Source organism: Macrobrachium nipponense, chromosome 37 (assembly GCF_015104395.2).
Source record: "Macrobrachium nipponense isolate FS-2020 chromosome 37, ASM1510439v2, whole genome shotgun sequence".
Taxonomy (NCBI): Eukaryota; Metazoa; Arthropoda; class Malacostraca; order Decapoda; family Palaemonidae; genus Macrobrachium; species Macrobrachium nipponense.
Window position 1 is genome coordinate 30,803,813 of NC_061097.1, and position 15,790 is coordinate 30,819,602.

A 15,790-nucleotide genomic window follows, 5' to 3' on the forward strand; every position below is an offset into this window, starting at 1 on the left:
TTCCTTTTGTCACTGGCAACGCAAAAAGGGTTAGCGAACTGCACGCCCTTAGTGACAAAGTCGGGTTCAATATAGATTCAGCCATCTGTTCCTTCAAGGAATTATTCTTAGCGAAGAATGAAAATCCTTCGAACCCCTGGCCGAGAAACTTCGAAGTAAAAGGATTATCGGGTCTCGTCGGCAGGGAACCGGAGAGGTCTCTTTGCCAGTAAGGGCATTAAAGTTTTACTTAAAGAAAAAGGAACAGTTGGGAGGTTCTAGACAAGGCCTGTGGTGCTCAGTGAAGGATCCATCAAGACCTATGTCTAAGAATGCATTAGCCTTTTTTGTCAGGAACGTAATTATGGACGCTCATAAGGCTTGCACGGACGATTCCTTAAAACTCCTGAGAGTAAGAGCTCATGAAGTGAGCGACAGTGGCGACGTCTCTCTCTTTTCAGAGAAATATGTCGCTGAGAATATCTTGGAAGCGACATATTGGAGATGTAATTCTGTGTTTGCGGGTCACTATTTGAAGGACGTGTGCGTGTGACTATGAAAAATGTTTTTCATTAGGTCCTTTTGTGTCTGCGGGCACAATCCTGGGTACAGGAGCTTACAACAATCCTTAAATATAGATATGTTCTAGACTTTCTGCTGAACAAGTGCAGTTGTCGCACAAGCGGCCAGTCACTTCAGTTCAGTAAGGAACTCTTGTGATATCTTGTAATAGATAAAATTTTTTTTTTAAATTATTGTGTGCTTGTGCATTGTGGTTTGAGTTACGGTTGTTGCGAAGAGTTGGGGATAACTCTGAGCAATTTTTAATACTAACATGGTGGTTAGGATCAGGTGGTCGGGATTGATTGTTTGCTCCTTAATAAGGTGTGTTGTCATGTAAGTGGATCAGCACCCATTGACAAAGTCCTTTCAGGCTCTGCCGAGTAAGTGGATAAGACCCCTTCGGCAGACCCACAAGAATTCTTGGCCATAGATCACATATCTCGCTAAAGTTTCTTGAGGTGATGCAGACTACGGGGAAAACACCCACGAAGTCTACCACCTATCAGGTAGGAACCAAGGTTTTTAATTTATACCTACAACAGATGTTGTTTACCTGTCTATTCTAGTAGTAGCTGTCTCTTACCCTCCACCGAAGGGTGCCAATCAGCTATGTATATATCTGACAGGTAAGTTGATTGTATGAAAATGATATTGTTATAATACAATAAAGTTTCATACATACTTACCTGGCAGATATATACGATTAGGGCCCACCCAGCCTCCCCGCAAGGAGACAGGTGGAAGAGAAAATATATGAGTAGAAAACGGGAATGGTTCCTAGTCCTGCCGCCCAGGGCAGGCCGGTAGATCACCTGACCTACCTGTAGCGAGTGGCGCGAAATTTGAATTTCTGTCGAGGACGACGGAGTCTTAGCTATGTATATATCTGCCAGGTAAGTATGTATGAAACTTTATTGTATTATAACAATATCATTTTTGTGGAAAATGGGTAGCATGTTAGTAACAGCCCCTTGGGGATGAAAGGGAAAACACAAAGGAAAGCCAGTAAATATCATGAACATAAATAGAAGACAAGAGTTATCTTGGTCGGCAACTGGGAGGAATCAAGCTACATTTGTCTGCACATATACCTAATCTAATGTCCTTACTAAAGTATAAACTCCAGGGATTAGAAATATATTGGGTTACCAGGGCTGCTGGAAGTTTACTGCACAGGCTAGGCTAGTATATGGCCACTTTCCGTTAGGCAAATGTAGGCAAATGACACACAATAGGTCTGTCTGCTGTGCCAAAGCTTCCTTGTTTACTGTGATAATATTTATACTTTAGCTTAAGATTGGTAGACCAGGGTAATTCTGACATACTGACTATAATAGGCTAGAATCATTTATGGGTTTGGGTGAGGGTACATGTAATACACTGGGTTAGGATTTCCACCGCTAAATGCAACAAGAAAAGGTTGTAAAACGACTTTTTAAACTGAAATTTGTATTAGAAATCATTGGTTTAGGGATCTTAGGCCTGTGGACTAGCCTAGGCTACCTGTTAATCGTTGTATAAATATTCAGCAGCATGTCCAAACTAACTTTACCTTAATGTAAGACACCACGTCCTGAGGGCGCGCAAGTAATTCCATTTTTGAAAGCATAGGTTTGTATTTTAGAAAAAATACACTTTTAAAATATGTTATTTTTGTACATGAAAACTTACCCAGCAGATATATACTTAGCTATAGACTCGGTCGTCCCGACAGAATTTCAAAACTCGCGGCACACGCGACAGGTAGGTCAGGTGATCCACCATTCCCGCCGCTGGGTGGCGGGGTCTGGAACCATTCCCGTATTCTAAGCCATAATTTCTCTCGGTTGAACGGACAACACCTATTGTTCGTTCCTCCATCTTGGATTTCAACTCGTTTGCCGAGAATTTGGATTGGTTTTTGGTGACGTATTCTGTTTTTTCTCTGGCTTGGCATACGCTTATTGTGGACTGTTTTTTGACTTTGGTATTGGCTTCTCTTTCACGATGTCTGACGCTAAGGCTTCACCTATGTTTAGAGTTTGTAGTAGGGAAGGTTGCAAGGTTAGGCTACCGAAATCGGCGGTAGATCCTCATAGTGTTTGCGCTAAATGCAGAGAGAATGAATGTTCTTTTAATAACACCTGTATTGAGTGCGAAAACCTAACAGAGCTTGAATGGAAGGAGTTATCTTCAAATGTTAGGAAGCTTGAGAGAGATAGAGTAAGGAAGGCTTCAGCTAGGTCATCTAGTAGATCTTGTTCTCTAGAACAAGAAGTTGTTAACTCTCCTACTAACGATTTTCCCTTAGCCTCAGCTGCTTCTCCCTGTGCTGAATCCAAAGATTCTTCTTCAGAGAGGGAAAATGTTAAAGCTTCCATCAAGAAACTGCAAGCTCAGTTACGAGCTCTAAATGAAGGTAAGAGTGGTGATAGTGATTTGTGCTGTGTCCCCAGTGCAGTGGAGGGGGCGTCTGACCGGTTCCTCATTGCTCCTAGGCCTAGACCTCTTCCAAACTCCCAGGACCAGGGGAGGAGGAATGTCAAAAAGCCGCAGGGAGGATGCAGAACATCCCCACGGTCAGCGTCCCTTCGGCAGATCCTGTTTGTAAAGTCCCAGGCTGCCTTGGATAGCCGCAGAAAAAGGCATCCTTAGGGAGTGTTTTTCGGCCTCAGACACTTCCTCTCCTAAACGAGGATGGAGTTCGGCCTCTCTATCGCGCCCTTTGAAGAGAGCCTGGAAGGCGCCAAAAGGAGACGCGGCTGATTCCAGCCCAGAGCGTTTTCCCGAGAATTGGCCCTCGGTACCTAAGAAGACGAGACAAGAGGAGCCCTCTCTTCAGGATCCTACGAAGAAGTTTCTGATATATCTGCAAGAGCAGTTAGCCTCTTTAGTAGGCTCCTTCGCTAAGGATTCAACAAGGAGGAAAGATGTTTCGCTCCCTGTTAAGAGTTCCTCTAAGCGTCTTCGTATAGGAGAGAACCCCCACAATCTCCAAGGCGATTATCGCCTTCGTCGAGAGACTCGTCGGACAGGAGTTGTTCTCCTGACAGGCGAGTCCTTTCGCCCTATAGGCTTTCTTCTCCAAAGCGCCCTCTGGTGGTCAAGGCTTTGAATCCTGGTAGACAGGAAGAACGTAGCCTCTCTCCTGCGAGACGCTGTGAATCGAGCAGAAGTCTCGATCGGTTTAGGTTCAAGGAACCTGAAGAGAAACTAAACCAATTTAGGCATCAGGATCCTTTGGGACTACAGGACCAGGAGCCAGGCAAGCGCAAAGAGGCAGTGAGACGCAAGAAAGGGCGTCAAGAGCCTCTCAAGCCACAGGATTCAGGACGTCAGGAGTCTGCTAGAAGGCAGGAATCAGGACGCCATGAGTCAGGGCGCCAGGAGTCAGGACACCATGAGTCAGGACGCCAGGAGTCAGGGCGCCAGGAGTCAGGACGCCAGGAGTACGTTAGGCGTCAAGAGTTAGGGCGCCAGGAGCCTGTTAGGCGTCAGGAGTCAGGGCGCAGGGATCCATTCAAACGCCCTGAATCAGGGCGTCAGGAGCCTATCAAGCGGCGCGAGTCTGGCGAACCTCAAGTGCCTAGACAACAAGAGTCTTGTAGGCGCAAGATTGTTTCGGACCGACAGGAGCCTCATTCTTCGTATAGAAGTTCGAGCGTTCAGCGCTCCCCTTCTCGGGAAAGGAGTACTTCTCCCGGGAAGAGCCCGATCACTCCCAAACGGTCTCCTTCAGTGGATCCGTTGGAAGAAGTATCGGAAGAGGAGGAGCCCGTAGATGTAGCAGTTTCTGACTACAAGAGGCTCTCTCTTTTGCTTCTCAAGGAGTTCGAAGACTCCCTTCATCCTGCTGATCCTCCTTCACCAGGATCATTAATGTCGAGCACAAAAGCTCACAAGTCGTCTTCCTTCGTCAAGATGCGCCCTGCTCTTTGTATGAAAAAGGCCTTAAAGACCTTTTCAGAGTGGTTAACCTCAAAAAGGGAAGTGGGCAAAACAGTTTTTTCCTGCCCTCCTTCCAAGTTAACAGGTAAACCGGGAAGGTGGTACGAGACCAAGGAACCAATGGGGTTAGGCCTCCCTTCATCCGCAGACGCGGATTTCGCCTCTCTAGTGGACTCTTCCAAGAGGAAGTCTTTGCTTTCTGCTAAAGCAACATGGGGCATGTGTGAGCTAGACCACCTTCTAAAGGGCCTCTTTAAGACTAGAAGTTTTCAACCCATCATGGAGGGTGGGTTTTGCGTTTTAGCGTTAGCTAAGAGAGCTCAGGACACTGACTTTGTCCCCATGGAGGAACTTTCAAGCGTCCTGGCTTGCCTTGGACAGATCGGTTTATGACGGTTTCCGTAAGAATTAGCCAGTTGACTCAACTTTTCGGAACGGAGGGTCTTAAAGAAGAGAACGGTCTTTAGCTCTTTTCTAGCAAGAGACCGTTCGTATCACCCACTTACAAAGAACACGTCTCGTCGTTTTTATTTTGACACCTTTGTCCCCTCATCTGTTCCCACAGGAGACTGTTGGAGGTGGTGCAAAATCTCTTACGGAGAAGGCAACTCAGGATCTCCTCACTCACTCAGCCAAGAAGTTTAGGCCGGCCGTGCCTATCGAGAAAAGAGAGAGACCCTCTTTTGTACAGCCCTTTCGAGGTGCCTCCTCTTCTAGGACCCCTCTTAGAGGTCGCAGACCAGATAGAAGGAGTAGACCATCTAGAAGGTCCTTCGGGAAGTCTAGATGAACAGGGAGTCCTCCAGACAAAAGTAGGCGCCAGACTACTCCACTTTGCAAAAGTCTGGGCGCAGAAGGGAGCGGACTCTTGGACCCTCTCGATCCTGAAAAAAGGATACTTGATCCCCTTCAGGGAAAATCCTCCCTTGACGACAACTCCAAGGGAGTTGACTGCAAGATACTCCGGTCCGGGTCCGAAAGCTTGCTATTTTTGCAGGCAGTGGAACAGATGATTTCCGAAAGAAGCGGTAGAACTGGTTCAAGATCTCCATCTCCTTCCAGGAATTTTACAATCGGCGTTCCTGGTAAGATCCGCTGGAAAGCAATCGGGGGGATGGAGACCGGTTCTAGACGTCAGTGCCCTGAATTTCTTTGTTTTGAAGAAGAAATTTTCAATGGAGACGTCTTCCTCTGTTCTGTCTGCTCTTCGTCCAGGGGACTGGATGGTGTCCCTGGACCTTCAAGATGCGTATTTCCATGTGCCAATTCATCCGGCAGCAAGGAAATATCTAAGATTCATGTTCCAAGGGAAAGTATTCCAGTTCCGAGCGATGTGTTTCGGACTTTCGACTGCCCCTCAAGTCTTCACGGACATCATGAAGAATGTAGCTTATTGGCTACATCTGGAAGGGATCAGGATCTCATTATATCTGGACGATTGGCTAATAAGAGCCCAATCGGAGAAAAAATGTCTGGAGGACCTTTTATTTACTCTAAATTTGACAAAGTCCCTGGGACTTTTAGTCAATCGCGAGAAATCCATGCTGACTCCCCAGCAAAGTATTGTCTATCTGGGGATTCAGATGGATATCGGGGTTCAGGGATTTTCTAGCGTATCCTTCGCTGGAAAGGAGAGAACGCTGCTTAGAAAAGGTGGCAGTCTTCTTAAGGAAAGAACATTGTTCCGCGAGGGAATGGATGAGCTTACTGGGGACCCTCTCCTCGATGGAACAGTTCGTTTCCTTAGGAAGACTACACCTAAGACCCCTTCAATTTTATCTGAAGGAGAGATGGGATTGGAAGTCCCAAGATCTGGGGAAAACCTTTCCGATCTCGAAAGGAATCAAGGAGAATATCCGCTGGTGGTTAGATCCATAGAAACTAAGCAAGGGAATCTCCCTTCACTTAGAGAACCCTCGCCTAGCGTTATTTGCAGACGCCTCAGATTCAGGGTGGGGAGCGACCCTAGGTTCGGAAGAAGTGTCAGGCACTTGGGAAGGAGAGCAAGTGTCCTGGCACATAAACAAGAAAGAACTAACAGCCATTCATCTAGCTTTAGTTCATTTCGAGGAGCAGGTCTCAGGTCTGGGGATTCAAATCCACTCGGACAACACAACAGCCCTCGCATATATAAAGAAACAAGGGGGGACGCATTCCTTTTCCCTGTATGAATCAGCAAAGGATCTGCTGATTTGGGCTCAGGAAAGGAAGATCTCTCTTCTACAAGGTTTGTGCAGGGAGAGAGAAATGTCCGGGCAGATCTGTTGAGCAGAAAAGACCAAGTCCTACCCACGGAATGGGACTCTCAATCCTCAGATTTGCCAAACAACTGTGGCATCTGTGGGGAAGGCCCAATATAGACCTGTTCGTGACCAACAGGAATCACAGATTAGAGAACTATTGCTCCCCGATCTCGGATCCACAAGCAGTAGCAGTAGACAGCTTTCTGCTAGATTGGACAGGCTTGGACACATACGCCTTCCCTCCTTTCAAGATAGTAGGGGAAGTATTGAGGAAGTTCGCTTGTTCGGAAGGAACAAGAATGACCCTCATCGCTCCCTTCTGGCCAGCTCTCGATTGGTTCACAGAGGTGCTGGAGTGGTTAGTAGATTTTCCAAGATCACTTCCACTAAGGAACGATCTTCTCAAAACACCCCACTTCGACAGGTTTCACAAAAACCTCCTCCCCGCTCTAAGTCTGACCGCCTTCAGACTGTCGAAGGACTTGTCAGAGCAAGGGGCTTTTCACGTGAAGTGGCGAAGGCTATTGCAAGAGCCAGAAGAGTCTCCACCTCTAGGGTATATCAGTCGAAGTGGGAGTTGTTTAGAAGATGGTGTAAGAGGAAGAAAATATCCTCTTCCAGTACCTCTGTAACTGAAATCGCAGATTTTCTTCTATATTTGAGAAAAGACTGTAACCTGGCAGTATCAACAGTGAAAGGTTACAGAAGTATGCTGGCCTCAGTCTTTCGACATAGAGGACTAGATCTGACCAAAAATAATAAAGATCTCATGACCTTATAAGGTCTTTTCAAAACCAAACGAAAGAAGACCATATAATCTAGAAACCTAGCTGGAACTTGGATGTGGTCCTCAAGTTCCTAAGTCGGGAAAAATTCGTACCGTCTCACACAGCTTCTTTTAGAGACTTAACTAGAAAGTCCTTATTCCTCTTTGCTTTAGCGACAGCTAAGAGAATTAGCGAGTTGCAAGCTTTGGAAGGTAAAGTGGGTTTTAAGAAGGATTCAGCGATTTGCTCCTTTAAACCACTTTTTCTAGCAAAGAATGAAAATCCCTCAAAACCTTGGCCAAGAAGCTTTGAGATAAGAGGACTCTCTTCACTAACAGGAAGAGAACTAGAGAGGACTTTGTGTCCAGTCAGGGCACTCAAGTTCTACCTGAAGAAGAAAGCGTTGCTAGGAGGTACAGAAGAAAGTCTTTGGTGCTCTGTAAGAGATCCGAAAGATCGATTTCAAAGAATGCCCTTACATTCTTCATAAAGGATGTAATAAAGGAAGCTCATCTTACTTGCAATGAGGAGCACCTCAAGGTTCTCAGAGTAAGAGCGCATGAAGTGAGAGCCATAGCTACGTCAATGGCATTTCACAAAACAAGGTCTCTGCAGGCACTTATAGAGTCTACGTTTTGGAGATGTAATTCTGTGTTTGCCTCTAATTACCTAAGAGACGTAAAAATTTCTTACGAAAAGTGCTTTGCTCTGGGAGCGTATGTTTCGGCGAATTCAGTGCTGGGAGAAGGGGCTGAGGCTAATCCTTCGTAACTTACTTTAGTGTTTAATTTATCTTTTATTGGTGGTTGTTTTTATTGGTTGATTGTCAGAGGGAATAGGGAACCCTCTTGCAATTCATAGATTATAACAGTACTAACATGGTCAGGTGATTGGGATTGGCTTCAGTGCTCCTTGTGATTACTTATAGTAACCTTAACTCTGTCATGTAAGAGGGCGAGTCTCCATTGATATGACGAAGGTCAAGGCTCTACCATGTAAGTGGGTCAGCCCCCATTGGTACGATCCAGAGTAGGCTGTGTCGCGTAAGCGGGCTAGCCCCCATTGACACGATCCAAAGAGTTATTCAGCCATAGGTCCATACCTCGCTGGGACTCTTGAGGCAGGCAGACTCATCGACAGTAGTCATGAAGTCTTCAGCCCAATCAGGTAGGAACCATGGATTATTTTATCCAAGAACATATGTTATTTTTTCCTTGTTTTTTAATGTATTTAGTATAAGTATTATTATTTTGTTTTTAGCTGTCTCTTACCCGCCACCAAGGGTGCCAATCAGCTAAGTATATATCTGCTGGGTAAGTTTTCATGTACAAAAATGATATTGTTAAGATACAATAAAGTTTTGTACATACTTACCTGGCAGATATATACGATTAATGGCCCACACCTATCCTCCCCTCAGGAGACAGGTGGAAGAGAAATTATGGCTAAGAAAACGGGAATGGTTCCAGACCCCGCCACCCAGCGTGTGCCGCGAGTTTTGAAATTCTGTCGGGACGACCGAGTCTATAGCTAAGTATATATCTGCCAGGTAAGTATGTACTAAACTTTATTGTATCTTAACAATATCATTTTTTAGTACCGTGGTACCTCTAGATACGAAATTAATCCGTTCCGAGGCGGCCTTCGTATTATGAGTTTTTTGTATCTTGGAACACATTTTACATGTAAAATGGCTAATCCGTTCCAAGCCCTCCAAAAACACCCCAGTAAATTATATTTCCAGGACTAAAACACATGTTCTAGGGTTACAACGCCGATCCGACGGAAGAAATATGACTCCAAAAAGGGAAAATACTGTACATACTTGAGTAATATTCAACTGCATGTAATGTTCAACCCCATTTTTACTGCATATAGGATATGTCCCTTAGCAATAAGCCTAGCCTATGTTAGCAGTTGCTACTGTAGCCTAGTCTATGATTTTGACATCTAAACCTAAGAAGCTAAAAGCTTAGAATATGCCAATAAAATGTGTAAATAATCAGTATGTACTCATTTCAAATAATTATTAATTAATCATTAACTATAATACACAAACAAACAAAAAACAAACCTTCCAATCAATTGTTTACATTCAGCTCTTACCCGTCTACGAGTATCGAACGAGCGCCAAGCAATCATTTTTCCTAGTACACAGTAAGCCATAAATTGTCATTAGTATCTCTCTTCAAGTAATGAAACTACCAAACAGTATAATAACCATTCATTTCTATTCTTTATTCTATCTTTACCTAATGGAGATACCGAGTTACTGACAGCTATAATGAAACATACGTATACGTAACGTAATAATAAAACAGAAGAAGAATTCTTAAAAATACGTATTTGTTGGCAGTCTGATTTATTTTATAGTTTATGATATCTAATTCACAATTTTTTATTAAATGTATTGCATGTACTCATTTCAAATAATTATTAAGTAACCATTAACTATAATAAACAAAAAAGAAAAAAAAGCTTCCAAACGTTTGTTTACATCCAGCACTTACGTGTATCGAACGATCGACAAGCAATCACTTTACACAGTAAGCCATAAATTTTCATTCTCTCTCTTCAACTACTAAACAGTATACGTAATAACCATTCATTTCTATTCTTTATTCTATCTTTACCTAAGGTTTTTTTTTTAAATGTATTGCATGAATAAGTTTTTCAATTTACAGCATCCTTTTACCAATAGAATACTTAAAGCACAAGAGGTAGATGCTGACCAATAGGAGAGCAGGACCTTATGGGGTGACTAGCATCAGGAACCAATGGGAGAGCGGGAGGATGGTGGCGAGTTTACTCAGTTGGCGGTGCGGGAGTTTTAAAATTGTTCTCGGTGGTCCAGGCGAATCTCGGGACTTTACAGCAACAACCTTTCGTATCTTGAAAACTTTTCGTATGTAGAGCAGTAAAATTTTTCGCATTGGCTTTCGTATCTCGAGTTTTTCGTAAGTAGAGCCTTTCGTATCTCGAGGTACTACTGTACTATTTTACATACTGAATTTTGTACTGAATTTAGTGGGTACATGTAAGAGCACAGAATAGTTGTGCATGCATTGTTTTGCTATGCTTTATATCACATGACGGATAGGAAATATCTTGTTGAAATATGTCTTTGATTAGCTTTCAGACTCCTGTGACCCTTGGGTTGGGGAGTAGTAGAGAGACAAGCAAAAGTTCCTTATTTATTAGATGTACGTGAACAAGCTGGACAGGTGTATTACTTTTTTTTTATTGTTTGACTATATTTAATTGTGTTAGGCTATTGCTTTTGTTTTTGCTTTCTTAATATTTTTTTATCCTTTCAGGCAACTACAGTGAAGTTGTAAAATATGTGAGCAAGAGCACAGAAGTACTTGCAAAAAATGTGGCCCACTTGGACACTGTTCTGGCAACTTTGCAGCCGCAAGCCCATTCACTGGGTGTAATGGCAGTGTTGTGTGTTAGGTTGCAGAACACGACACATACAGATGCAAACATTGACACACTGCATGCAACGGTAGCTGAATTTATTAATGTGTGCAGTGAAGAACAGATCAAATATGCTCCTGATATGAGTAAGTACCAAACATTGTTTTAATGCTCATTTGTCTCAAGTAGTCAGTGTGTTTCAGTGGAGATGGTTGTACTAGAACTTGACGAAAATATTTTCAACACCATTACATATGAAAACATATTACGCATTATTTATATTATCATTGTATCAGCTTGTATTATATTCACTCTTAAGCTAAACTTAAGAACAGAATCTGTTCTATTAGTATGCTGCTTGAAGTTGAAATAAAAACCATTTTAATAAACTCACAAAACTTACTTTGGGGCCTTTCTGTTTTTATGAAAATACAATCTTTTTATTTTATAAAGGACAAACCTCAGCATAAGCAGTTTTAGTTATTGAAGCTTATTTATTATTATAATTTGCTGTTTGATCCTACGAGAATAAAAACTTACTTTCATAAAGGTATAGCTTTGTTGAAAGCTGATTCTGTCAGTGAAACCTGGTAACTTGGTAGTCAGCTAACAGGTGGTAAGTGAAATGGTGGATGAATGCTACTCTCATAGTAAAGAGTGTTCATGTTTTCTCAGCTGCCTCACTGTGCAGACTTTGCAAGCTTTTCACATTATGATTTTTGTTGCTCATGACATTGCGGTTAACTTCTTGATGTTACAAGTACTGAGGGAAGGTGTGTGTTAGTGCCAAACCACCTTCACACACACACACACACACACACCCTCCAAGAGACAACGGCCACAAGGCCTTGGATAGTTTCTCTTTACAATCTGAGCTTTGCTAGGATAGAGCAGCATCTTACTTAAGGTTTACGATGGTAAAAGTTGTATGAAGCAAGATGACTGTTACTATTTCCCCTCCTTCTGTTTTTTTCCACCCATTAGCAAACAGCTGTATTCTCATTGGTTGGATCAGGTGCAAGTTAGTTACATAACAAAGCTTCAAGTCTTGACTTTTATTGTAGTCAGTAAATATGACTCCTTCCATCTATATTTTAGCAGGGCCTGGGGGATGGCCGTTGCAGATACAGTGTAGTACTTGCGGATTTTCTGATGATATGCTGTCATATGAGTTGGTTGTCACATCCCAAATGGGAACCAAAAAGGCTCCTATTTTCCTAGAGTAAGGATACAAGCAAGCCATACTGTGATACAGGGTCTTGTCAACCTTGTCATCAAATGTGCCAGGATATATGGGCATTTATAGATGCCATTCTTTCCCTGCTCACATATGTGACCGGGAAACTGGTATATCTTGGTGGAAGATCATTCCTTGAATGGACTGAGTTTATATAAAAGACTTTGGGTTTGAATATTTAGGAGAAATTAGAATGATCTTAAATTGTATAGTTTTTTGCCTGTTTAATTTTATCAGTTCCTGTTTGTATGGAATGAAAATGATTAATTTCTCATCACAGTAGGATATATTTTCGTGTACATTCAGCTGTGATACTTTTTGTTTTTTATGTAATTAGCGTTATTATAAGTGTAGTAGACTTGATGATTTATAGTGATGAAAGAGCAGTTCTTGAGTGATTATGCAAAATAATATGAAGTACCCATATTGTAGTTTCCTGTGTTGATGTTTAGTACAAAATAATCCTTTTGGATGAAAATGTGTCACAGAATACATGTATGATATTACTACTATATTTCTTTGTTTCTATAAAGAGCCATTCATTTTATCTCGGCATATAATTTTTCGTATTATTTCAGTGGCAGACTTGTGCGGAAGTTACGCCGATTTGCTCGTAGCCGGCAACTGTGCCATGCGAGGAATCGAGGTCCTGAGCACAGCCATTCGTAAGACACAGGAGTCTCCTCTGCACTTGACGTCGATCCACGCTCACCTAGTGCATCTCTGTCTCCTGTCAAAGTGTTTCAAACCGGCCGTGAAGCTCATGGATGTTGATATTATGGACATAAGTAAAGAGGTATGGTATTTATTCCACTAAAAATCAGATATGTATATTTATTTTTATTCTGTGTTCATGTTCTTTTTCTTCCAGTTTACTTTCCATCCTCCTAAAAATTGTTTCACAGTGCAACTGTGAGGTTTTCCTCCTGTTACACCATTCAGACCTTTTCCTCTCACTTTCACCACTGAAATACCTCATAGATCCCAGTGCTTGGCCTTTGCCCTGAATTTTATATTCCATTCCATAAGCCCTAGGGAGATGCATAAGAGAATGTTTCATCCTTCCTTCAAGCTTAGCTTTGCAATGTGCACAGGTAGATAAGTAAATAATGCCTGAATAGCCTACGTGACGTTACAAGTAAACATTAACGAATGCTTTGTAGACTTGTTCTGAAGGCTAGGTTTTAGTTTTCTGCAAAAGAAAACTATTGTGCCAGCTTTTTCTGTCTGTCCACACTTTCTGTCTGCCCTCAGAGCTTAAAAACTGCTGCGGCTAGAGGGCTGCAAATTGTTATGTTGATCTACCTTCCAATCACCAAGCATACCAAATTGCAGCCCTTAGCCTCAGTAGTTTTCATTTTATTTAAGGTTAAAGTTAACCATATTTGTGCCTCTATAGGACAGGCCACCATCGGGTCATGGATTAAGTTTTGTGGGTCATGGCTCATACAGCATTATACCAAGACCTCCAAAAGATAGATCTATTTTCTTTGGCCTTGATTATACTGTATGGCAACCGAAGAAACTTAGGCACATTTTTTACTTGTTTATGAATGAGCCTGGGTAGAATTATTGTAGCACCTCACCATAACAAATACTTGTGGATGTCAGTCTTTCTGCTAAGTAACAAGGAAGATGCTATAACCTGCACTTGAGTATTTTATAAATATCTTAACCGCTAACAGTGATCCCACATAGAGTTCATTCTTGAACTAACTTGAACTTAACACCTAAGACTTAGATTGAGAGATTTATTTAAAATACATATAGACTAACCTGAATTTGACACTAAAACATTTTATTTAAGATTTTGTTCATGAAACTTACCTGTCAGATATATATATAGCTGTATTTTCTGAAGTCCGACAGAATTTTAAAACTTCCGACACACGCAGTGGTCGGCCAGGTGGTTAGTACCCATTCCCGCCGCTGGGAGGCGGGTATCAGGAACCATTCCCATTTTCTATTCATAATTTTTCTGTCGCTGGTGCTGAAAACACCTGTTTTCAGTACCTCCGTCTTAGGATTTTGGAAACTTCATTGCCGCTAAGTATCCTAATTGTCTTTTGATTTATTTACTTGGATTTGTGGGATTTGTGGCTAGGCATACGCTATCTTAAATTGATTTGAATTTGATTCATTTTTGCATAAAATATCTGAATCTAGTTAGACTAGTTTCAGACGGGGTTGTCTGCAAAGATAGGGTGTGGCTACCGAAAGCTTCGGTAGATCCGCACTTGGTATGTACGAGGGGTATGGGTCTTGCTTCTTTGTTGAGATTTGTCATGTAAGGAGTGTGAGACTTTGTCTATTCCGTAAGGAAGACGTATGATTCGTATGTACGCAATTAATCAGTAAACATGTCTAATTCCGTAAGGAAGACGTATGATTCGTATGTACGCAATTAATCAGTAACAAAAGTCAGGGTAGTGAACCTGCTAACCTTCCTGTAGACTTTATTTTGCCTAACCCTGTAGTATGGCCTACGGGCTATGAATATGTCTACGAGAGGTGCTCGCTCTCCTTCATTGCTGTGAAGTGCTACTTCTGTAATTGTTACTCCTAACCCTGCAGTGTTGCCTTCGGGCCCTAAGCGGTGTCTGTAGAGGAATTACCCTTTCTCTGATACTCTTTCGATTCGTATCTTGGAATCGAAAGTGCTTGCTTTAGAGAGTAAAAGTGAAGTGCAGAAGTGCAGTGATAGTGCCCCTTGTGTAGTGGAGGGTGCGTCAGATCGGCCTCGTTTCGCCTCTAGGCCGGGACCTCTGCTTGACTCCCAGGACCCGGGGAGGGAGCATGTCGAAAGCCTAAGGAGGGTTACAAGGAACCCCCACCGATCTGGCGTGCCTTCGGCAGTTTCTGATGAAATCCCCAGACTGCCAAAGTGCGTGCGCGTGCGCGAATCCTGAAAGATTGCTTCTCGTCCTCCGAAGCGTCCTCCCCATGCAGGGGTTGGAGCTTTCGGAAGGACTCGCGCCCTCTAAATAGAAGCTTTATAGAAGAGGACGCTTCACGTCCTCTCTCTCTCTCTCGTTATGCGTTTCAGTGAGAAGTAAGAAGGCGAACATCGCCTGAACTCGTGTCCGTCTTTCCACCTAGAAATACGTAAAAGAAGTCATAGTAGCAGGAAGCTTTTGAGAGCGGACGCCCGGGACGCTCGGATGGACTCCAGGCGCGCGCGGGTGCATGCCAAGTGCGCGCCAGTGGACGCCGAGCGCGCTCCAGTGGACGCCGAGCGCGCTCCAGTGGACGCCGAGCGCGTTCCAGTGGACGCCGAGCGCGCGCCAGTGGACGCCGAGCGTGCACCAGCGCACGCCAGGTGTGTCGCCTGGCTGAACGTTTCTGTTGAACTCTTCAAGCTCTTGTTTCAGATATGGGCCTAAAGAATGTTTACCTCTACCTCCGGTGATACCTTCTACCTCACCTGCAAAGAATGTGAAGTAGGCAGTGCTTCGGAGGAAGTTTAAAGTGAACAGACAACTTCTTCTTCGAAACCCAGCAAGACATCGGGTTTCGTGAATTCAAGAGGTCTCTGTCAATTAATATTGCTTTTCGCATAGGTGGATGGTAGTTAAGGAAAGCTCAAGGGAAGATCTCGTTTGCTCTACCGCAACCTTTGCCATTCGGCCAATAAATTTAAGTTGCCACTACCG

General features: G+C 43.1%; 1 protein-coding gene across 1 annotated transcript in view; it reads left to right on the forward strand.

The window, feature by feature from the left end:
- Positions 1–15,790, forward strand: part of LOC135209336 (COP9 signalosome complex subunit 3-like) — a 55,151-nt gene that overhangs the window by 11,895 nt on the left and 27,466 nt on the right. The window contains exons 2-3 of the mRNA XM_064242037.1: positions 10,798–11,046; positions 12,716–12,933. Of these exons, the coding sequence (XP_064098107.1) occupies positions 10,798–11,046; positions 12,716–12,933 (467 nt within the window). The remainder of the gene's footprint in view (positions 1–10,797; positions 11,047–12,715; positions 12,934–15,790) is intronic.